The sequence below is a fragment of the Quercus suber genome, unplaced genomic scaffold, assembly GCF_002906115.3.
Source record: "Quercus suber isolate HL8 unplaced genomic scaffold, Cork oak 2.0 scaffold_479, whole genome shotgun sequence".
Taxonomy (NCBI): domain Eukaryota; kingdom Viridiplantae; phylum Streptophyta; class Magnoliopsida; order Fagales; family Fagaceae; genus Quercus; species Quercus suber.
This window is the reverse complement of record NW_027069930.1, coordinates 99,856-124,125: the sequence shown is the minus strand read 5'-3', so window position 1 is coordinate 124,125 and position 24,270 is coordinate 99,856. Positions and strand designations below refer to the sequence as shown.

The following is a 24,270-nucleotide window of genomic DNA, read 5'->3' as shown; positions in this document are numbered from 1 at the left end:
AGATCTTACCATTTTTTAGCCAAATCCATGAAATGATCTCTCTAGCAGTTTGAAATGACCCATCTGACCTCATTGGTTCTGCCCAAAGAAAACTACTTTTTCATGATAGCTGTCATAGGTTTTCCTGACAGCTAGGATAGCTTTTTTATGATAGCTGTCACAACTTTTCCTGACAGCTGGGATAGCCCTTTCAGAATAGCTGTGACAGCTGACTTAGCAGCCTGAGCATTACTGATTTTTTTCACTTTTGCCTAAAACCAAAACCAACTATTGAAACTACCTTTCTCTTGCCAAAATACCTTCTTTTTCTGTTACTTTTCCCTAGTAGCTCTTACCTGAAATAACAAGAATATCTTAAAGCTAAACCTACCATTTTTGACCAAATCTTAAGATGGATTCTCTGAAAGTTCATTGCTATTTGGGACAGATTTTGGCTGATATTCTTTGCTAAAATACCCCCTTAAACTCAGCTCTAAAGGGGGACCCTTCATCAACACCTCAAGGGGGGACACCAATGGAGGAGAACTCACTCGTAAACTTCTCTCTCCCTTTAATTATCTTCGGAAGCTCTCAATGAAGTGCTGAACTTCTAAGTTTTTAGTTTTCAATTAGGAACTAAACTCTTCAGCTCTTAGCTCATAAATGCCATCCATAAACCTTTATACAATCCCAGCAGCTTGGCTAAACACATTACAATACTATTACTCTCTTATACTCATCATCTTACTCTCCATATTTTGAAAATACATATATCTTGCTGCCCATATCTCTAAACATCTCTTTCTTCACTTCCCTTATATAATCTCATACACACTTACTACACCATTACATATAACACACCACAATTCTTCTAAGCTCTACTTTCATACTTTCTCACTCTAAAATTCTACTATTTTATTGCCCATAAACACGTCTTTATACTCTTTTCTTACAAAATCTTTCCTTTTGGAAAGCAATCTCTACTACTCCTCAGCAGAAGATCCTAACAGTAAATCCCAACAATATTGTTAACACATTACAATACTATTACTCCTCTTATACTCATTTTCTCATTCTCCATATTCAGAAAATACACCTACCTCACTGCTCCTATCTCCAAATACCTAAACACATCTCTATATTTTTAAGAGATATCAAACACTCATACTAAAAGCCTTTCTCATGGAAGGCATGAACTTCTATTACTAAACCCCTTCCTCTAGAAGGCACCAAGATCTTATATCAAAACCCTTCTCTTATAAGGCACAACTACCTCTTACATAAAGCCCTTCTCTTAGAAGGCACATATACTCTATACAAAAACCCTTCTCATGAAAGGCAACACTATTTATAAATTCACAAAAAATAAATGATCATTGTTAAAGGGAAAATTCATTTAAGTGCATAATAAGATGAGCAAGCTTAACCAACCCCTACACATAGTTGGACACTCTCTCTCTCTCCAGTTGCACAATTTTTTTCCCTTCAATCTTGAAGTCATCATGGCAAACTACCACTAGTATTCTACTGGAATCTTATTAGCTCACTGATGCTACACAGTTGGGCTACAAACCATACAAAAATAAGTGACTTTGCTTCCTTATCTTTAAATTACATCATTGAGTATATGATTGCTTCACATTTAAATATATATTACTTTATTCCAATTACTATTACAACTATTAATCAAGGCTTAAACTCATTTAAATGCATGATAAGAAGAGCAAGCTTAACTAGCTTCCACCGCTAGCATTCTGCTAGAATCCTATAAGTTCAGTGATGCTATACAACTGGAATTATAAATCATACAAAAATAAGTAACTTTGCTTCCATATCTTTAAATCTACATTATTGAGTCCATGCTTACTTCACCTTTAAATACAAATTACTTTATTTCAATTACTATTATAACTACTAATCAAAGTTATCATATCAAACACATATTACATATTTACTCAACCATTATCGTGATTTTTAGATTTTAGCCTTAATGATGTTGTAGGCTTAAAAAATACGCCGGTAGCTGTTAGACCACGTGACCCAATGTTGAGTTTCAGACGCAACTCCCCAAAAAAGAACCCAGGCATAATAAGGTCACCATTCCAACAAACTACACGTGGCTAGGCAACCGAAAAAGGCCCCCAAACAACCTTTACATGATTTGTTAATTAAACGGTTTAAATGTGTTGTGTCAGATCGACTTGTTTAATAAACAAATCGTGTTAGAGTTGAGGATTCTTAACACATTTACTAAACAAATTAGGTTTGACTTAACCCATATAGCTGACCTGTGAACACGACACGAACCCAATATGTGAACACAATCGGCTACCCCCTCATTCTTTACAGCTTAGTTGATGCTTGGAGAACTATGTATTTTAGACTTTGTTCGGTTTTTGTTTGATTTTTAATATGTTTCCCCTTAAAAGAGAAGAAGAAGACAAATTTGGGCTCGTAGCGTTAAAAGACCCGGCCCAGTTTCTCAATGGATATATATTAGTAGTTTAGAACACAAAAAATATATTTCAAGCAAAACAGTCCTCTTCACGGTAGAGCCTCCGAGAAACCGCTGCAGGAATTTCCGAGCAAGCGAGTGACTCATGTATTCCGGGAAGCAAACCAATGCGCTGATGCTTTGGCTAGAATAGGCGCGCAATCCTTGTATAGCTACCAAGTCTTTTGTAATCCGCCGCCTGTGGTGGAAAGTTTGTTGGCTGCTGATAAAGCTAGCACTTTTGTAATAGGCTGGTTATGCCTAGCTTTAATATATATCATGGTTGACCGAAAAAAAAAAAAAAAAAAAAAAAAAACTTCGCAGGTTAGCTGTGGCCATATTCTAATATTTTGTTTTCTCCTACTTTTTTTTTTTCATTGGGTTTTATTAATTTGATTGTTTGTCTCGCTCTCTTGTTCTTGTAAATTGGATTATTAGAGTGTTAACTTTCATAAGAAACTAGTTTCTAACCCTGTTTAAAAAACAAATTCGAGAAATTAGGTGCAGAATATCAAAGATTTAACAAAACCCTAAAACGCTATGTTTAAATACTACGCTGCCTGATGTGTATTATTTCGTCCGGAATCTTTAGCTCATTAGTTTTTATAGGATAACCTAATATAAATGTCTGCTTAGTTTGTTTAAATTGCATTTTATATTTTTTTTAAAAATGTAATGGATAGGATGAGTACCAAGTGTTTGATGAAATCCCGCAAAGAACTGTATGATAAAAACACGGTTATGATTGACTAAAATATGACGAATTGTATCTATTTTATTAAATATTGTTGAGGAAAATAAGTAGGAACACTTGGGGTTTGAATGGAGCGTTTTATGGGAATGATATGATGCTGCGATTTTCTCCATCATTATATTAATTATCTTGATTTTTGATCCTGTGGCTCTGTGACTCTGACATTGCCTTCTGCCACCGTTTTGAAAGTTATATAAAACAAAAGAAGCTATTTGATTACAGAAAATACTTACCATTTGGCCTCTAAAGATTGATTCTTGACAATGAGTTACACCCTGTCCTCAAACATGCTTATTAACATTGGAATACTTTTTATTTTTCGAATTCTAATTTTGACTTCAGATTCAATTCTCTCTCTCTCTCTCTCTCTCTCTCTCTCTCTCTCTCTCTCTCTCTCTCTAGTTTAGATTTAATTTTATTGTTAGATTGCAATTAATTACTTAGTATCTCGGAAAAAAAAGGCAAGAATCTTTTATGCAATATAACTTTAATTTTTTTATTGTATGTCTATTATTTGATTTGGGTCAATAGACTGGATTATGGTTTCCTTATGAATAAGAGTTTTGAACCCTATATTAGATGTAGATGTGGGTTGTTTAGGAACCGCTTATTTTGTTGAAATTGACAACTTTTTGTTGAAAGTATGTAGAAAAAAAGCTAAAAGCTGACTTTTGGAGCAAGGGACGCACTTAACAATGCAATGGGACCCACTTGGGAGCAAAAATAAGCTAACTTTTTCTCAAATTCCAAACACAACCGTAGTATGATTTTTTCATCGTTGAATAGAATTATTTAGGTCTTTTCAGGAGACTAATCATCCTCGAAGAGATTAGTAGGAGGGTTGAACACCTTAGAGTGGTTGCTCTCTTATCAATTCCTATTTTGTTATTTATTTGATATGTACCTTTGTATTTGGGGACTACGGGTGCAATTACTTTGTCGTAGACAAAAGCAAGTTTTAGGGCTCTTTTTATCCCAACGACAAATATAAAGAAAAAAAAATAGGGGGTTCGATGAACCGTCATAAATTTTGATGATGGCCTATGTATTAGTAAGCTGCATCTTGTGGTTTGTCATTATGTTTGGTTAAGTTGTATCTTTTTTTTTCTTTTTCTTTTTCTTATAATAATTGTTAATATCTTAGACATTGTACAGTATATTTCCTGTATACTTGGGTGGCTCATTTTTTCTGATTTATATAATCTTATTACCTATCAAAAAAGAAAAGTATCTTAGACATTGTAACTTCGTATATGGATAGTTGCATCTGCAGAATGGGGATGTGCTGGGGATTTGACTTGGCTTTTTGATTACTAGAAACATGATTGTTTTGGTCAAATATTGGGAAACCATATAATTAACTGGTTTACTCTTATTTAATTAATTTTTGGTTTAGGCCTTTTGATTTTTGATTTATTTATTTATTTTTATTTTATTGCTTGAAACCTGAGGACTTGAGAACATCCTTGCTTGGCATTAGTGACCCAAATTTCAGGTGGTTTCTTTATTATGGTGCATTTTACGTGTCACACAAAAGAATAGCCTATTCCTCCATATCTCATATGGGTTTCATAATTGTAGGAACTGGCTCTTGGATCATGGTGATTGATTTAAGTAGTTGCTGCTGTTGATTGTAGATTGACCCTTAATTTGGTTGGGGATGGGACAAACTTTTGACTTGTTGGTATTGGGTGTATGAGGAATAAATTGCTTCTTTAACTAGTTTTGTCCTGCCAATGAGCTCTAGCTGAACTAGCACCTCCTCCCCTTTTAAGTTCTAGAGGAGAGTGAGATTGTGGGTTCAAGACCGATTGGGTATGTATTTAACTTAGCAAAATTAAAAAAAAAAAAAAAAAACCTAGTTTTTGTCCTTATTTTCTTGCTAACTTGGTATGTTAGTGATGTACTTTTGGATTGATGCATACTTTGAAGGGGATTTTTTCTGTCATTCTTGAATTTGGCTGAAAAGTTGAGGCATATTTGAATATTAATATAACAAATACTCGTTAGTCTCATTGTTCAATTTCTTCATTCTTGATATATGTTTGAAATTATTTTGCCAAGACATTATAGTTGCTTTTCTCTTATTTCCTTTTCAGTCATTTGTCAGCAAACATTTATCTTGACACTAGTTTGAATCTGCCATACTCCTTTTTGCCCCCTTTTGGATTTTGGGGTCTTTACTGGTGGTCTGCAGCAGGATTTGGAAGGAACATTAACTTGTTGAACTATATTTGGAAGATATATCGTTTATGCATGTGATTTTAATACACTTAATTCAATTTCTTGTCTAGTTGTATTTTCTGGTTCATAAAGGAGGGAAATGGAACTCAAAGTGGTAATTTACTTGGTGGAATGTGACATGCTGCTGCATCTATTACTTGCCATGCATATAATTTTAATTTTTTTTCATTTTGTTGTAAATAGGGCATGGATTTCCAGTGGCTCAGGAGAACGGCCTGAGCTTGAAATCAAAGCCAGATTCATGAGCTTTGAGTGGAGTGGGAAGTTTGGATGGCCAAAACATTTTCAGCCTCCCTGTGAATTTCATTTGGACTGTTTTGTGACATCTAGTTGTTCCTCTACTTCTGTTTGACAAAACTTTGGTTTGAATGGATAATTATGGGAATTTTAGATGAAAAATTGGAAGTTTTATATTGAGTTATGTCATGAGATGATGGTCAGGTGTCTAAATCCAAGCAGTCAATGTTGCTCTATATGTTTTGATGTTAAACATTAATGTTGCAAACTGGGATTTTGTTCTCTAGAGGCCATGCTCTTTCCTTTATTCCTAATTATAAATTAATTTTGACAATGTTTGCCTTCTTTTTTGTTTGTATATATTCTTGATCAAATATGCCATGCATGGATTTTTAATGCGTTTTAGTGTTTACTTATTCCTGTTCAGGAACTAAGAATTTGTTGCTGAAAGCATGGCCAAGCACCATCCAGATTTGATTATGTGCCGAAAGCAGCCAGGAATTGCTATTGGGCGACTTTGTGAGAAATGTGATGGGAAGTGTGTGATCTGTGATTCCTATGTCCGCCCTTGCACACTTGTTCGAGTTTGTGATGAATGCAACTATGGGTCCTTTCAGGGTCGGTGTGTTATCTGTGGAGGAGTGGGAATTTCTGATGCCTACTACTGCAAGGAGTGTACGCAGCAGGAGAAAGATAGGGATGGATGTCCAAAAATTGTTAATTTAGGGAGTGCCAAAACAGACCTATTCTATGAACGTAAGAAATATGGTTTTAAGAAAAGATGACGAGCGCTGGATACACGTGTCTGGAACTTTTTAATTGCTTTTTTTTTAGTGTGAGACTACGAATCTTGATATGTAAGCAGTGCTTTTAGAATGCTTTTATGTACTAAAATATTGATGAAGATGACAGTAGTTTTTGAAATGCTGGATGTATGTTAAAACTTAAAAAGTCGTCGAGAGCTTGTTTTTCTTACCCATTACCAAGTTTGTTGTCTTTATGCCAAATACTTCGACTTATGCAAGATATGTTGCTTGGTGAATGCTCGCTGTCGTTCTGAGTCTTCTGACTACCAGGATTGTTTCTTTTCGTATAGGAAGGAAAACTTTTATTTGAGGGAGGAGACAAACTTAAACCTTTAAATGATCGGTCTCTATGGTAATACAGGTTTCTTTGTCAAATGATCTGTTACTCTCAAGTTAAAGGGACAAAATTGCTAAATGCCCTGTTTGGGCAAACTAAGCAGCATATTGCCATATTTTTGAAACTAATTAGGGAAATACCCTTCTTTTGAAAATCAATTTTCTAAAAATAGAGTTAAGCCCTATAGCGGCGTTTTTAAGGAGCCTATAGTGACGTTTTCAGGATCTATAGTAGCGTTTTGTAACTCGACCTATATGAAATTGAGTTATATAGGTAAATTTTTTTTTTTTTAAAATTGCCTATAACTCGATTTAATGAAGGTCAAGTTACAAAACATCACTATAGGTCCTGAAAATGCTACTATAGGTCCTCAAAAACGCCACTATAGGGCTTCAAAATTTTTTTTTTTTTTTTTTTATAACTCGATTTTGAGAAAATCGAGTTTCAAAAGAGGGGCATTTCTCTAATTTCCTATAACTCAATTTCATATATGTCGAGTTACAAAATGCTATTATAGATCCTGAAAATGTCACTATAGGTCCTTAAAAATGCCGCTATAGGGCTTCTGAATTTTTTTTTTTTTTTTAACTTGATTTTGAGAAAATCGAGTTTCAAAAGAGGGACATTTCTCTAATTAGTTTCAAAAATAGAGCAAAACGCTGCTTAGTTTGCCCAAACAGGGCATTTAGCAATTTTGTCCAAAGTTAAAGATAAGTTGGTGGAATTGAGTGACATAAAGGGTAGACCTGGCAAAATTGGACTTTGATCCATTAACCTGACCCAAAGGAAAATACCTAATTTGAACTTGAGAATTTTTTAACCGGTGTAGAAATAGGTTGACTCATGCTTAACCTATTTTTTCTCAAGTCGAGTCAACTGGTTTGACTTGTGGACGTTTAAAAAAATAGTTCATATACGCAAGCAAATCACTTCAAATTCTAAACCATAGAAAGGTAACATGACATCAACTATCCAAAGGTAATGATTATATTGAATCAAATAAAAGCCTGAATCAAATAAAAGCCACCAAAAAGTTTTATTTCTTGTTGATCAAGGGGTAACTAGATTTAGAGGAATTAAACTTAAAATATAAATTTTTAGAATTTCAAGTAGCTTTAGATTGAAACCTCTCTACATATTTTGGTATGATAAAAGGCTCGGAGTATGGGTCTAAATCCCAAATTTTTGCAATGAAACTCATCAAATCCTTGTGATTGTTAGTCTCTTTTTTATCTGAGAGGACAAGAGTTGAAGGAATGCACTACTATCACCCAAGAATGCCATCAGAGTTATGCACACTCATTGGATTATTATTATTATTTTTTTTTTTTAATGTAGGAAAATTTTCAAAAACTATGTCATTTTTGGACACTTATAGTCCGTTTGGATTGAGAGGGAGGAAGGGGGAGTAGAGTAGATTTAGTACAAAATTAGCTTATTTTTAGCCAACACTACTTTACTCCCATCCACTCCCCTCCTTTTCCCCTCCATCCAAACAGGCCATTAATGACAAATCAACTTACTTTTATGGTGATAATATCATTAGTGAATTTTGAATTGTGTAAACTTAAGAATTTATGTATTATTTAATTTTTAATTTTTGAGTGTTTTGTTATTTTTGATATTTAGTATTTTTTTAGGGCATGTAAAAATATATGAGTTGATTCATAACCTGTTTAACTTCCTGTAAATCAATTGACTTGACCCGCTAACAACTCATTTAAGATGACCCATATTTTATCCAAACCTGATTAACTAGTCCCGACCTATTTGCCAAGTCTAACAAAGAGTAAGAAGCTAATGTAACTTATTTGTATTCTTCGGTTCAACCTAGATAATGCAGAATTCTCTCTTGTTTACCAAAAAAAAAAAAAATGCAGAATTCTTTCTCTCTCTCTCTCTCTCTCTCTCTCTCTCTCATAAAAGGAAAAACAATTATTATAGAAAAACAATAGAATATACAGCTACGAAGTTGCCTCCCCAGTGATAACATTAACACTGGAGGGCAGAAACTTCATCAACAAAGCCAACTGCAAAACTACTAAGATACCATCTAGCCAATACATGTGCAACATTGCTTGCCACACAATTGACTTAACAAAAGGAAATAGAATCAAATTTATCAACTAGAGTTTGAACTTCTTCAACAAAATTAGATAGTCTCTAAGGAAAGGTTCTTTAGGGCTTTCACAGCTTCAATGCAACTCTTGGAATCACTCTCCACAATTAAATGCTAGATGTTCTTGTGACTTTCTAAATTAATTGTCCGTTGAATAGTTTATGCTTTTGCTTGGTCATGGATGTTGATGTTTACCTTTTTGGAACTGGCAATTTCCAAAGCCCCTTTCCAATCTCTAGCATCAACCGCAACAATGGCGGAATTGACACCAATTGTCGCATCACAATTTGGTTTTAGTGATCCCTAACCTAGTTTTTCCCACTTGACAAGCCTATTAGGAGAGGAACTAGCATGCAAGCCCGTAGATAGACTCTAATGTTCCAAAAATAGTTTTTGTAACTTCCTACATGTTGTTAGTATATAGCTTAGTCTAACCTAGCTCATCGGGCTTAGCCCAATATACTGTACTTGCAATATACTCATATTACTTGTACTTTACACATACTTAGTTTATATAAGACTCTCTATTGTACAATGTTACACACATAAAATATACATAAATATACAGATTATTCAGTCTTTCTCTCTCTCATTTTATATTCTTAATATGGTATCAGAGTCATTGCTCTGACATTCTGGTACTTATGGCCTCTTTTGGTGTTCTTCTCTGCCTTCGCCTTCGTCCAGTAACCACTGTCAGAAGCGAGTTACTGCAATCATGCCCACAACCCTTGCAACGCTCGGATCTCAACATTCTGTTAATCAAACTGCCAAATCAAAGGCATAACTTGACAGATCGGTCAATCTTGAGAAAAACCTAACTGGTGATGGCCCGAAATCACCTGACACACGTTCACACGCACCACCTGAAGATTCTGCCTCACGAGTGTAGACACCGCACTTTGTACCCTTTATGACTCGGGCTCCCGTTTCCCAATGATACAGAAATTCTAAGGCCCAAGGTTGGTTTAGGTCTGAATTAGATTATAAATTGACTTGAGAATTATTAAAATGGAAAAAATAACTTTTTATGAGCAAATAAATTTATTTTTGGAAAGTAAAAGACCAAGGAAACCTTCGGCCTATGTACGTAGGCTAGAACCTGCGTACGCAGGTCTAATGAATGCGTATGTAGGCACGGACTTGTGCACGCAGCTAGGGTTTCAGAAATCAATGAAAGACAAGTTTTCTGCATTAATGTTGAGGTTTGGAACGAATCCCACATCGTATGGGAGCTGTTCCAAACCCCTATTTTCTCACCATATAAAGCCATACATGACACTTTTTCAAAATACAGAGAAAATCCTAAGGGAAAACCTAAGATTCACTAGAGATAGTGAATCAAAGAGGGAGTTTTTCACAAAACATCCTCAAGTCAGTTTTATTTTGATTAGGACTTTTTCTGGTCTTGATCTTCAAGTTTTGAAGTTTACTAATCATTTTTGTTTGGTTTTGAATAGATTGACTGAGGGGAACGGTCAAAATCAAGCTTAAAAAGCTTCTTGTTTGAGGTATTGAGTTCTAAAACTTTTCTTTCCATTTCTTCATTTTGATAGTGTTTTGATCTATTTTATTGCTTTGTTTATATGTTAATATGTTTTTCTAGTTTAGGTTTATGTAGTTTTCGTGTTTTAAAGCATGCTAGATTATTAGAATTTTTGTTTTAAGTTCTGCTCTGTTTCTATGTTCTTATTTTCTGGGTTAGGGTTTTTCAGGGCATGTCTACGTGTGCATGCTTCTACATGTGTATGCAGGCTCGAAGTATGCGTACGCATACAACTGTCCTACGTATGCAGGCCTATGTATGCGCACGCATACTCGTGCCTAGAAACCTTAATTTGAGTTTTTCTGTTTCTGTTTCTTTGTTTCTTTCATATCTTATGCCTCTGTTTGGTCCCTTTGTTATGTTTTCTAAGTCTTTGTTCCTTTGTTTGGTTGTTTGTTTGTCCTTAACATGCTAGATTAGGGTTTCCTTCCTTTTCTTATTTTAATACCATGGACATGCATATAACATGATCATGCATTGATGCCATAGGTGTTGTGATGTAGTGAGGTAAGTGAGATAAGGCATGCATTCACATGAACATGCATTGATTTGAATACGATTTTTTGTTTGAATGATGAACATGGATGAGGTTTGCAATAACATGTTTGTTTAATTCTTCATGTGTTTCTTACTTTATATATGATGTATGCTTATTGTTGCAATGCCTATGTTCTACCTTGACCATGATATGATGATATGAGATGAGATGCTTTAATGAGAAAATGTTAGGGCTTGTGTTGGTTGATAAGCATGATAGATAAATGCTAGGGTTTGTGATGTGATAACATGATAGATGTGTGTTAGGTTTGGGATGAAATGCCATGTTGTATGCNATCTATTTTATTGCTTTGTTTATATGTTAATATGTTTTTCTAGTTTAGGTTTATGTAGTTTTCGTGTTTTAAAGCATGCTAGATTATTAGAATTTTTGTTTTAAGTTCTGCTCTGTTTCTATGTTCTTATTTTCTGGGTTAGGGTTTTTCAGGGCATGTCTACGTGTGCATGCTTCTACATGTGTATGCAGGCTCGAAGTATGCGTACGCATACAACTGTCCTACGTATGCAGGCCTATGTATGCGCACGCATACTCGTGCCTAGAAACCTTAATTTGAGTTTTTCTGTTTCTGTTTCTTTGTTTCTTTCATATCTTATGCCTCTGTTTGGTCCCTTTGTTATGTTTTCTAAGTCTTTGTTCCTTTGTTTGGTTGTTTGTTTGTCCTTAACATGCTAGATTAGGGTTTCCTTCCTTTTCTTATTTTAATACCATGGACATGCATATAACATGATCATGCATTGATGCCATAGGTGTTGTGATGTAGTGAGGTAAGTGAGATAAGGCATGCATTCACATGAACATGCATTGATTTGAATACGATTTTTTGTTTGAATGATGAACATGGATGAGGTTTGCAATAACATGTTTGTTTAATTCTTCATGTGTTTCTTACTTTATATATGATGTATGCTTATTGTTGCAATGCCTATGTTCTACCTTGACCATGATATGATGATATGAGATGAGATGCTTTAATGAGAAAATGTTAGGGCTTGTGTTGGTTGATAAGCATGATAGATAAATGCTAGGGTTTGTGATGTGATAACATGATAGATGTGTGTTAGGTTTGGGATGAAATGCCATATTGTATGCTTAGATGTATGCTAGTGTGTGTGTGTGTGTTAAGATGCAATGTTGAATGTGCCTTTAATAGGATTAAGATGTAGGACATAATAAGTGGAAGCTGACCACGAGTCGGACGGTTTTGGGTGCCTAACACCTTCCCAAAATCGTATCTAAACTCCGAACTCATACTTTGGTAGTAAGACTGGTCCTTCCACGTAAGGGTGCTATATTTATGGTTCCTAGACCATAAAACTAGGTGGCGACTCCTTATTTCTTTCTTTGCCCCGGTCCACTTAGTCGAGGTGTACTCCTTCGTTGCGCCCACAATGAGCACGTGTTCCACGTGCTGCTAGAAGCTTACACGCGCCCCACGCGCCAGGCATAACTTCGTCACGTGCGCATCACATGCGCCACGCGCCCCACGCTCTAGAACCAATTCACGTCAAGTCATGTTAGCCTTAGGGTGACGACATCCTACCATGTCAGCATCTTTCATCATCAGATTACATTAGCACACGTCAGTCGTTGACTTTGACTACCTTTTGACGGTTGACCCAACACTATTAACCATTGACTTTTTGACCAAAAGTCAATTTTTCAATAGGGCCTATTTTGCTCAGTTTTTCGTGTAGATTCTGATTTTTTGCTCTGTTTCTTCGTTTAAGGTCTCTAATGCCCTTTTTGTGGTCATTTTCTTCATGATGGCTCAACAAAATGAACGAGACATTATTCATCCTATCACTGTTACCTTGGATGGTCCTACTAGCTATTATGCACGGTCTCAAAATATGACTGTCTTTCTCAAGGGTTGCAAACTATGGAGGTAACTGGTTCGATTCCCAAGTCAGTGTGACTATCTCAACCTAAAGTCATTGCTGACTGTAGACACTGCATTTTGTACTCCTTACGACTTGGCCCCTGTTCCCCAATGATGATCAAACACTAAGGCCTAAAGCCAGTTTAGAGCCCAATTAGATATCAAATTGACTTAAGGAGTGTTAAAATGGAAAATGTAACTTTTAAATGAGTAAAAATCTATTTTTGGAAATAAATGACCAAAGAGGCCCTTGGCCCATGTACGTGGGTAGCAGCTTGTGTACGTGGGCTAAAGCATGCGTACGCAGGCATGCTCCTGTGTACGCAACTAGGGTTTCAGAAGTAGGAAAAAAGAAATTTTTTTGCAATAATGGCTGAGGTTTGGAATGAATCACACACCGTCTGGGAGCCGTTCCAAACCTCATTTTTCTCACTATATAAAGCCTTATATAGTACATTTTCAAAACACACAAAAATCTCATGAGAAAAGCCTAAGATTCACTAGAAAGTAGTGAATCAAAATGGAGTTTTTCACAAAACACCCTTAAGTCAATTTTATTTGATTGTGACATTTCCTAGCCCAATCGTTTTAGTTTAACATTACTAATCACTTTTTTAATGACTAGTGATAGATTTGACTGAGGGGAACGGTCAAAATCAAAGCTTGGGAACTCCTTTTTGAGGTATCAAGCTTTAACTCTTTCTCTTTCTACGTTTTGATCTTGTTTTTTGCGTAGCTTTTGTTTATGTATGCTTGTTTAGGTTAGTTTTATAGTTCTTTATGTTTGTGAACATGATTGGTTGTTAGAATTAGGGTTTTAGTTCATGCTTTGTTTTCTGCTTAGTTTGTTTCTGGGTTAGGGTTTTGAACAACCTTGCGTGCATGTGCCATGAGCATGCGTATGCAGATCAAATCCTGCATATGTGGGATTTGGCCTACGAACACATGTCTCTGTCTGTGTACATAGGCCGTTGCCTAGAAACCCTAATTCTTTTGTTTCTTTCTTTGCTTCATATAACATGTTTTTGTTTTGGGTTTCTTTTCACATATTTTATACTTTATAAGTTTCTATTTGCTTTGCTCACATGCTCATTTGTCTTTAACATCCCTAGATTAGGGTTTTATGCTTGTTCCTTATTTAAATGCCATGAACATGCATTCACATGTCCATGTTTAATGCCATAGGTGTTGAGATGCTGCAAGGTAGGTAAGGTAAGACATGCATTCGCATGAACATGCATGTTGTTCGTTTAATCCTCTCTTGATATACATGTATAAAGTTGATGCCATGTTTTTTATCCATGTTGATGTTTATGCCTTGCTACCATGATTAGTTGCTACTTGTTTGAGATGAAGGGTATGATAGGGCTTCACATGTTAGGTTTTATTTATTTGGGTGTGGATTTGGCTCCTTATTGCTTTATGGACTGATATGATATGTGTTTAGGGATAATGATGTCATGATTTTATGTTTAGATGCATGCTAGTGTGTGTGTGAGTATAGACACAAATATTGAAAATGTTTTTTTAATAAGATTAAAACGTAAGACACAATGATTAAAGGCTAACGTTAGGGTTGGGCGATCTTGGGTGCCTAACACCTTCCCAAGAACATACTTAAACTTCGAACCCATATATCTGGTAGTAAGATCAATGGTCCTTCCTCGAGAGGACACTGTATATATGGTTCCTAGACCATTGCAAAAACTAGGTGGTGACTCCCCCTTGTGTCCACACCGACGCCGATGCTTCTAAGACTACTACTGTAATAGAGGATGATTATGAAGCACGCCTAGAGGAATGAGAGAGTAGTAAGATTCTATCTTGGTTTATCAATACCTCTGTACCTTCCATTCATAGTCTTCTTCTTCATCTTGGTACTAAGGACACAACAGGAATGTTAGGAGTTGCCACCTAGTTTTTGCAATGGTCTAGGAACCATATTGTAGGGACAAGGTTTGAGCACTTCTTCCATTGGATAAGTGAACTCAGGCCTAACTAGCTCAATACAATAAATTTATAGAGAATGAGTTTAAGAACTAGGTCTTAGTGAAGGTTACAACAACTAGACATGGTTATGAGTTGATTTGAATAACAAGGGTGTGGACTAAAGTATGAAATTCTATCCTCGACCCTCATCTGAGGAGCTTGTAGTTCTTATTATTTCTTCAGTGCTTGGTTACAAAGGTTTCAAAGATAATACAAATTGCTACCATGTTTTTTGTTTCTAATTCCCGATCTCTTTTCTTGGAGAATCTCTTACATTATATATCCATTTTTAGTTGATCTTGGCCCTTCATTTGTTGACCATGCAAGTCACTACTCGAGTGCTTGTCCCATCAACCGCCTTCCCAAACCTTCTGTAAGTTGCAGCAATCAAGGCAGTACTGTTTATGAGTCATTTCCTCATTAATGCGGCCAGAATGTTAGTTGTGGGCATTTAATGCGGAGGTGATAGTTTCTCCTTGAATTACTCCTCTACCATGCTCCCATGGCTGACCCATTGTACTTTTTCTTCTTCTTGGGATGCTCTGGGAGGCTGCCTTTGATGGCATGCTGCTCTTCCCTTTTATGATCTTGGTTGACCGAGAAAAGGATTGTCCTCGGTGATGTTTCCTGGCAATTTGGACTTTCTTCGTTTGTCCTCGGACATTTCTTCCTCCTCGGCGTGGGCCTTGAGCTTAGTATAAAATGGGCCGGTGTTGCCAAATTCTTTGACCCCACACATATACATAGCGTACTCTTGAGGAAGGACATTTTTATCTTACTACCAAAGATATGAGTTCGGAGTTAAGGTATGGTCTTGAGAAGGTGTTAGGTACCCAAAACTGCCTAACCCTAAGATTGGCTTCCTCTCATTGTGTCTTATGTCTTAACCCTATTAAAGGCACACTCAATATTGTATCTATATACACACATGCGCGCTTGCGCACACACACACACACACACTAATATTCATCTAACAATCAACATCGCATCAATCATCCCTAACCATACATCTATCATGCTTGTCATCCATCACAAAACCTAGCATACATCTAATCATGACACACACTAAATATTGTATCTATACACACACGCGCGCGCACACACACACACACACACACTAATATTCATCTAACAATCCATATGGCATCAATCGTCCCTAACCATACATCTATCATGCTTGTCATCCATCACAAAACCTAGCATACATCTAATCATGACATGTCATAACTCAAACCTATCATACATCTAGCATGGCATCTCCTATCATTCATCTAGCATACATGTTAAACCAACCTAGCATACATCTAGCATGGTATAACATAAACCCTAACATACATCTAGCATCATGTCATCATATCTTATCCAAGGCAGAAGCATGTAGTATCAAATCAAGACAGGGATATAGGCAGTAAGCAAATCATGTCATCATTTAAAGCATTGCATATAGCCTTACATACACATATTCATCAAAGAAGAGTAAAGCTTGTAGAACAAACATAGGCATGTACATATGAATGCATGACTTACCTCACTTACCTTGTAGCAACTTAGCACTTATGGCATTCATGCATGGACATGTGAATGCATGTTCATGGCATCCAAACAATAAAACGCTAGATAAACCCTAATTCTAACATGTGAAAGCAAACAAGCAATTAAACATGTGAAACAGAGGCTTAAAACCATAAAAACATGAAAAGGGTTTAAAAAAAAGTATTACATGCGAAAATAGAAGCAAAAACAGATGAAATAAAATTAGGGTTTTTAGGCTAGTTTATGCGCATGCATGAACAACCCTACGTGCGCATAATCAACCCTGCATACGTAGGCAAGATTATGCGCATGTGAGTTCTGCCCAGAAACCCTAGTAACACAGCAAACAGGGCAAGGTTTCAAAACATGAATTCTAACAACCTATCATGCTTTTAAAACATACAAATATATAAACCTAAGTTATATAAACATATTAAAGCATATTACAACAAGAAACTAAGGGCCCGTTTGGTAAAAAATTTTTAGTAACATTGTTTAAGTTTTGTGAAAATACGTGTGAGTGAAAAATGTGTGGAAATATGTGTTATGGTGTTTCAACAGTAGTTTTCGTTGTTTAAACATCGTTACCAAACGAGGCCTATAGCAGACAGAAAGATTAAAGTGCAAAAAAGAAGAAGAAGAAGAAGAAGAAGAAGAAGAAGAAGAAAAGTTTAGACTAAATATCTTAAACAAAAGCTCTTCAAGCTTGATTTTGACCTACCCCTCAGTCAAATATATTCACAATTCAATAAAAAGGTAATTAGTAATCTTAAACTCAAAGATCAAAGCCAAAAAGGCTCTAATCAAAAGAAAATTGACTTGATGATATTTTGTAAAAAACTCCATCTTTAATTCACTATTTCTAGTGAATTTTAGTGTTTTCTCGTGAGATTATTCTCTCTTCTGAAAATAAGCCATGTAAGGCTACTTATAGTGTGAAAATAGGGGTTTGAAATGATTCTCAGATGATGTGGGATCCGTTCCAAACCTTAGCATTAATGCAGAAAATTTGCCTTATTTATGTTTTTGGTATCCGCTATACCTGTGCAAGATCATGCTTGCGTGCGCAAGTCGATTTTTGCGTGCACACAGTGAGGGTTTTTTTGGCTTTATTTTTCCAAAAATATATTTATTTGCTTATTAAAAGTTGCATTTTTCATTTTACATTTCTCAAGTCAATTTAACATTTGACTGGGCCCTAAACCAACCTTGGATCTTAGAGTTCAACATCATTGGGGAACGGGGACCTAAGTCGTAAAGGGTACAAAATGCAGTGTCTACAGGTACTGCTGTGGCTTCTTGGATATTTCTATCTAATCACTACAATTGCACCAATGATTCAAGTTTGGAGTTCCACATTGAATAAAAACTTTATCAAATGCACCAAGAGACAGGTTAATCTATTTTGGATTATTATTCTCAAACTTCTTCTATGTGGGAACAACTTTCTACTATAAATCCTCCACTAAAGCATCCTGAGGACATTGAGCTCTTTGCCAAATATCGAGATCACCGGCAATTTATGCATTGCATGATGGGTCTACATAAGGATTTTGAGTCCACTCAGGCTTCTTTGCTTAGCCGATCTCTTACTCCTCTTGATTTTCCAGTCAAGGAGCTCATCTCTAAGGAGAATCGTCAGCCTACTTATCACATGTCATCCTTTAACCATATGTTGGCTACACCCTCTCCTCTCCTACAGCCTCCATTGCTGCATTCACTGCTCCTTCGTGAATAAACTCTAGGCATCCCACCTGTCAGTCTTCCAAAGGTACTTGCTGCGAGTTTTGCTGTGCCAAAAGCCATGATATCTTTGCTTGCCGCAAACTGCAGAAATTCATGCAAGAGAAGAACAAAGCTCCTCTTCCTCAAGCAGCTGCTATATGTCCCTCAAATCTATCGGTTTCTACAGGTCCATCTTCGGCTTCCTCACTTACTACAGTTGATATTGAGGCAGTAGTTCAATAGGTTTTATTTTGAACTTCCACTACCCTTTCTATCATGTCAAGTAAACAATCTTAGTTCTTTGATAAGGCACCCTTAGCACATCCCATCTCTATTAAAAAAAAAAAAAAAAAAAAGAATCCTCTCTACCTGGTACGAAGATCCAGAACTCTCACATTTAAAAAATGTTATTTTTTGTACTTTGCTCAGCATTTTTTACCATTCAAAATACATATACCAAACACATATTTTATATTTTTTAAATACTGAAAAATGTTGTTTAAACTATGATACCAAACACATTTTTTTGTTTTATTTACACTAAAAATACGTTTTTCAACAACACTTTTTAAACCGCAATTTTCACATCTTTTTAAACAATAATTTTTAAAAACTAGGACCAAACGGGCCCTTGGTCTTCCATATCTTGCTGGTTAAAGGATCTTTCATAGGATTATCTCTTGAAGCTTCCCTGTCTGTATGTCAACCTTACAGAGAAATTGCCAATTCCTGTTTTAACCCAAGCCTACCGGTCTTCTTGTCCACAACTCCACTAAAAAAAACATATTCCTAATTGCCTTAGCGAAGACATGTCTTTTGAGTTCTTTATTATTTAGTTGTAATAAATTCATCGATAATTGACCTAACGTAATTTAGCATCGATAAAGTAAAAGCCCAAATCTTCATTGAGGCATTATCAAACCATATCCTTTTGAGCATCATGAAGTCAAAATCACGAGTTCAGAAGGCCATCGATGATCGATGCTTTTGAAAGGTAACTAACGCACCCACAATCACATCCATCCTTTTAATTGAAACAGTTACAAACACAAGTTACAGTCCTTACTAGTGACAAAGTCATCACCTTATTAGTCATTACTCTCAAGAAAATATATATAGTTTCGACCATGTGGCTTAACCTACGGCTAGTACCCATGAGTTCAATCTTTTGCAATCTCCGAACCATTATATCTTTTTGGTGGTTCATGTCCCACATCCATAAAGGTTAAAACAAAGGATTATGCAGTTCTATTAAGTCAAAATGCAAGCGATTTAGCGCATAATTAACAAATAATCAAGTCAAATAACTTGATGTAATCAAATGAATTAGGTCTATTAGCTAGGACTTTGGTTTCATTTTGCACCATATCTACCCGTACACATCACCAGATGATAGTGTTGAATTAAAATAATTTGCTTTATATGTTTATCCCCAACGATTGGATTCACATTTTTTCTTGAATATCTGACTGAACTCATTGCAGACTTGCAGTTTATGTAGATGCTGACAATCTAAAACTGTTTTTGCAAGTTAACATATCAGTGGCAGAGCCAAGAAGTTTTTTTTTTGGGTGGGGGGGGGGGGGGGGTCAACAAGAAGAAAAAAATTCATATCATTATCATTATCATTATATTTAAAATTCTTTGAAGAATTCATTTTATATTTTATGTTTCTATTTATTTATTTATTTAGATGTAAAAGAATACTATGTCATTGTATATTGTTTACCCTATAATTTATAAGTTATCTGAATATTAAATAAAACACAGTTTTTTTTTAACAATTTGCTGGCAGCCAAGTATTGTAATTAAATCAATTATAAATTATAGATATGTGGTTAAAACGATTGAAAATTACATGGAATTATAAAAAAAAAACATTTGGAAAGATATTATTACATTTTACACACCAAAAAAAAAAAAAAAAAAGAAGAAGAAGAAAACACTAATGCTATTCACAACCTAATACACACACACACACACATATATATATATATATCATCACTCTTGACATATATTATGAGAAGATTATTACTTAATTATTTGTTGACTATGCTTACACTAAAAAGTATTTAGAAATTTAATAATAAATAAAGGGGCCAAGTTGTATTTTCCCAATTAGCTACTTATAAATATAATTACATCATATATTAAAATAAATATTTTTCAAAATATTTTTTTTGTTGGGGGGGGGGGGGGGGGGGGCCTCCCCCTCTAGTCCCTTGATCATCTGCCACTGTCCACATCAAAGTCACGTGGATCCTTTAAAACAAAGAGACGACTTTTATTTTTTTCATAAGAGTTTGTTTCCATGGATCTAAATATTTCAAGAAACAAGGTGGATAGTTTTATTTTATTTTTTAATGTATTGATTTTCAGACCCATAGAAATTAATTAAGGAAAATTATTAAGATGTTTTCTTGTTCCATGGACACCTACCAAATCAGAAAAATTAGCTTATAAACTCTCTAAGGGATGATGATTAATGAATCAATTTTGTATGTATTTAATCTTTCGATCGAAGTCAAGAGCTGTGCAATTTAATTGATTGGCACTTTTTATAGTATTTTCCAGACATCGAACGTCGAAGTATCAAAAAAAAAAAAAAATTTCAATCAACGGGCCTTGATTGGGCAGAGGACCATGTGGATGTTGTTGGTCTTCTAATTTTTAAGGGTGTATAGTGCATCAGTGCGCCATCACTATCATGGACTGGACCGTGTGAGAGCCATACCATGCACTAAAAAAAATGTACTGCAAGTATGATTGCAACTTTTGAATTACAAAAGGAAGCTGTTTCCTTTTCTGTGAAAGTAAGCGACACCATCCCCGTTGACAAAAAATGGACCGCTAGGATGCACTTAGTACTGCGCACAGAGCCGTTCATTCGTCGAACGTGGCAACCACATATGGAAATTGTCAACTCTTTATTTTTGCAAATTGCATTATTTTAGCCTCGTGTTGTCGTACCAAACAGACAGAAGACTTGGTTCTATAAATACAGACCATATTCTTGGACCCAAAAACAACACATCAAAATCCTCAACCATAGAGAGCGAGATGGCTATTGGAGCTCGATTGTGCTTGTGTCTCTTGTTTGCCTTTGTGATAATGTGTTCAGCTCGAAACACCATTTTACTTTCAGGTATGTACCATTCTTTCTTTCCTTCAATGACAAAACTCTCTCTCTCTTTCTCTCTCATATTGCTATATATCAACCAAAAATACAAGTCACGCATCCATTTATGATAAAATTCACCTTCCTCTCTTTATCTATGGAAAGAAAAAGAACCCATTTGTGAAATATTATTGTTCTCAACTTGCATATTTTACCAAAACCCCACATTGCATTCTTGGAATCCGTCTTTACGGGGTTGGGATTCTAGGAAACCCTACACTATCGAAGTTTGTAGCCCCAGAACTCAAAAATTAAAAAATAAAAACCCAGTTTGCACCGAGCACCGTTAAGATGGCCGTTTTTTACGTTTGGATCAATGGGCTTTATATGTTATCGTAATGTGTGCATTAGGCCAGCTGGATTCCGTGTACTTGGTCGCATCCATCATCCATGTCCGTTTCCCTCTACCAATCTCGTTTATATGCAAGTGCACACTGACCACCTTTTAATAATCATTTAAGCTCCTTAATTTAGTATAGTTTATTAGTATTAGCATCAATAAGTATTGGGGTCACAAAATCTTTCATAATCTTTTTCATATGCTGTGATTAGTGTTCATAAAATTGGTGTCAATAAATAGGTCTATACAAAAGCATAACTTATCACCTAGCTCTTATGAAAGAGATCGTAAACAATTTTGTATCCCTAACATTTCGTTATTATTAAAGACATGATTGCTTAAAAGGAAAATACTAAAGTCACAAATTATTTTACAATTTTTTTTTAATACAAACATTCAATGTGGTGAGTGATTATCAATTGGTAAGTAAAAATGTGATTTTAGTGGTATAAGCATTTCTCCCCAATAAAACATATTTTTTTAAGAATCAATAATATATTATATTTTTTCTTTAAATACAATTGAATTTCAAGTTCCAACCTAAAAATTCATGGGAAATGTACTTGTTTAAAAAAGTCAAGTTTCAACCTTATCTAAATTTAACATTTATGTTAAATTATTAAGTAATGACAGATGCATTTATTTCAATGTCTTAAGAAAATTCAAAAAATTTGTATACATTTATAACTTTACATGCTTTAGATAGATATGGATGGATCTAAAAAGTCATGGGAAATATAGGAGTTAAGAAAACTTATCCAATTTTCTACATAAGACTAACTTCAATACAGAATTGCAAGAGTCGGATTAAATGAATTGAGTAATTTGATTATTTGTCTCCATATTTGTTTAATATAAGTCTTTATTTCCTTTGGACTTAAAAATTAAACTTCCATAATTTTTCTTACAATATCTTTGGTTTTCTTTCTGAAAGGTATGTTATTTTTCAAAATATTATGTACGTCTTAAATATTTTGTTTAGATTTTATGTATACGTTTTTACTTAGGTAGCATTATAATGTGTTTAGAGTTATTTTTTCATATTATGTTCCAAATTAGATTTTTGGTTTTCTGTATGATGCATATACTTGGTAAGGATTTGTAGTTGTTTTGGCTGTATTTAGTTCAATTAAAATTTGGAGGTTAAATTGTGATATTATTCCATCAAATAGGCATTATTTTTTCTGTTGTTGCATCATAAAATTATAGCAATTTTTATATCTAATTGATATATAAAGCATAAATCATACAAGAAAGACACTTAGGAACTAACAGATTTGTAAGTGACAATGTGAACTGCATGTGATCTGGTAACATTTCTTGGTTGCATAAATTAGAGGAAATTTCCTCTAAATGTATTTAGTTTGAATTTAGTTTTAGTAAAAAACTTCATAGATTAATTGTGCCAAACAATAATAATATTCATAAAATCAATGGGTTATAAATAATATCTTACAAAATTTATTAAAATGCACCGCGCACCGTGTGAGATATCGGCTAGTTATAAATAAAAAAATAAAAACAACTATAATCGGTATGCTCTAAAGAACTTGTTTAACTCCACTACTTATTTGAGGAAAAACGAGAAATGAATCTTTAACATTTATAAGCTTTTATATGATGAATAAAATAGAGGCATCTCTAACGAAATGTGGGAATAATATATGTACAGGGAATGAAATGGTGCAGTTGGCCCCGGAGGGAAGGTCTCTAGTGATGACTGACGACTACAGCGAGCCATCAGCAAACCGTGGGCACGATCCCTCTAGAAATAGGGGTGGCGGTGGCGGGCGGAAAGGATGAGATTGCCCTTGCCTTTTTCATTTCATTTATGGTTTGCTATATATTTACTCCAAAATAATCTTCACATGCTCTACCTTGTAGAGCTGATGAATGAATATACAGAGAATCAAATAAACAATATATGATATGTCTTCCATAAGACTTCAATATTCATTGCTTTTTTTTTTCTTTTTTCTTTTTCTTTTGAGGGGATAAATTTTGTATTTTATTTTGTCCTTTAAAGTTTGACCATTAATTATGTAATTTTCTCCCGGAAGTTCCCTGTAACATTAGGTAGTCTATGTTGTGATCCAACTTCAATTGTTCTTTAAAATGATACTCGAATTGTATTTAAAATAAATAAATAAAACTTTGTAAATTTCTCATAGATGTAATCCCGTATATTTTTTATTTGACAAAGAGTTGGATATAATATTCCATCTCATCCACTTATATCATGCAATCTCATATTAAAATATATTTTAAGTAGTAATATGTCTATGCGATGCACATACTCATTAAACTTTTAAATGTAAGAGAAAATTTTGCTAGCATCAAGAGTCTAACAATAAAATAGTTATATGTGATGCACAAATTAAATTAAAATTTAGGAAAAATTACACTTTATCACCCTAAACTATACTCTAGATTACATTTTGTACCATAAATTTTTCAAATGCACATTTTCCATCCTAAACTATGGCATTTGTTACACTTTGCACCCCAAAGTTAAATTTTCTGTTATATTGGATGAAAAACTCAATCACGT

At 34.8% G+C, this 24,270-nt stretch overlaps 2 protein-coding genes across 4 annotated transcripts; both read left to right on the top strand.

Annotated features, from left to right (window-relative positions):
- Window positions 1–4,356: 4,356 nt before the first annotated feature.
- On the top strand, window positions 4,357–6,687 carry LOC112030778 (PHD finger-like domain-containing protein 5A). Of its 3 annotated transcripts, none has more exons than XM_065762895.1 (2): window positions 4,357–5,042; window positions 6,136–6,687. In XM_065762895.1, exon 2 carries the CDS (start codon window positions 6,161–6,163, stop codon window positions 6,491–6,493), a length of 333 nt encoding a protein of 110 aa, XP_065618967.1. In that variant the 5' UTR covers window positions 4,357–5,042; window positions 6,136–6,160; the 3' UTR covers window positions 6,494–6,687. The 3 variants fall into 3 exon arrangements, with proteins under 3 accessions (XP_065618967.1, XP_023919216.1, XP_023919220.1); XM_024063448.2 differs by lacking the exon at window positions 4,357–5,042 and adding an exon at window positions 5,065–5,912; XM_024063452.2 differs by lacking the exon at window positions 4,357–5,042 and adding an exon at window positions 5,066–5,800.
- Window positions 6,688–21,205: 14,518 nt separating this feature from the next.
- LOC112006758 (protein PSY3) lies at window positions 21,206–23,921 on the top strand. Its single transcript, XM_024039071.2, has 2 exons — window positions 21,206–21,346; window positions 23,392–23,921. Exons 1-2 carry the CDS (start codon window positions 21,262–21,264, stop codon window positions 23,520–23,522), a joined length of 216 nt encoding a protein of 71 aa, XP_023894839.1. The 5' UTR covers window positions 21,206–21,261; the 3' UTR covers window positions 23,523–23,921.
- Window positions 23,922–24,270: the final 349 nt, after the last annotated feature.

Coding starts and splice junctions, on each gene's coding strand:
- LOC112006758 (XM_024039071.2), top strand. CDS start 21,262: ATGGCTATTGGAGCTCGATTGTGCTTGTGTCTCTTGTTTGCCTTTGTG. Junction 21,347..23,391: donor AAACACCATTTTACTTTCAG/GTATGTACCATT, acceptor ATATATGTACAG/GGAATGAAATGGTGCAGTTG.
- LOC112030778 (XM_065762895.1), top strand. CDS start 6,161: ATGGCCAAGCACCATCCAGATTTGATTATGTGCCGAAAGCAGCCAGGA.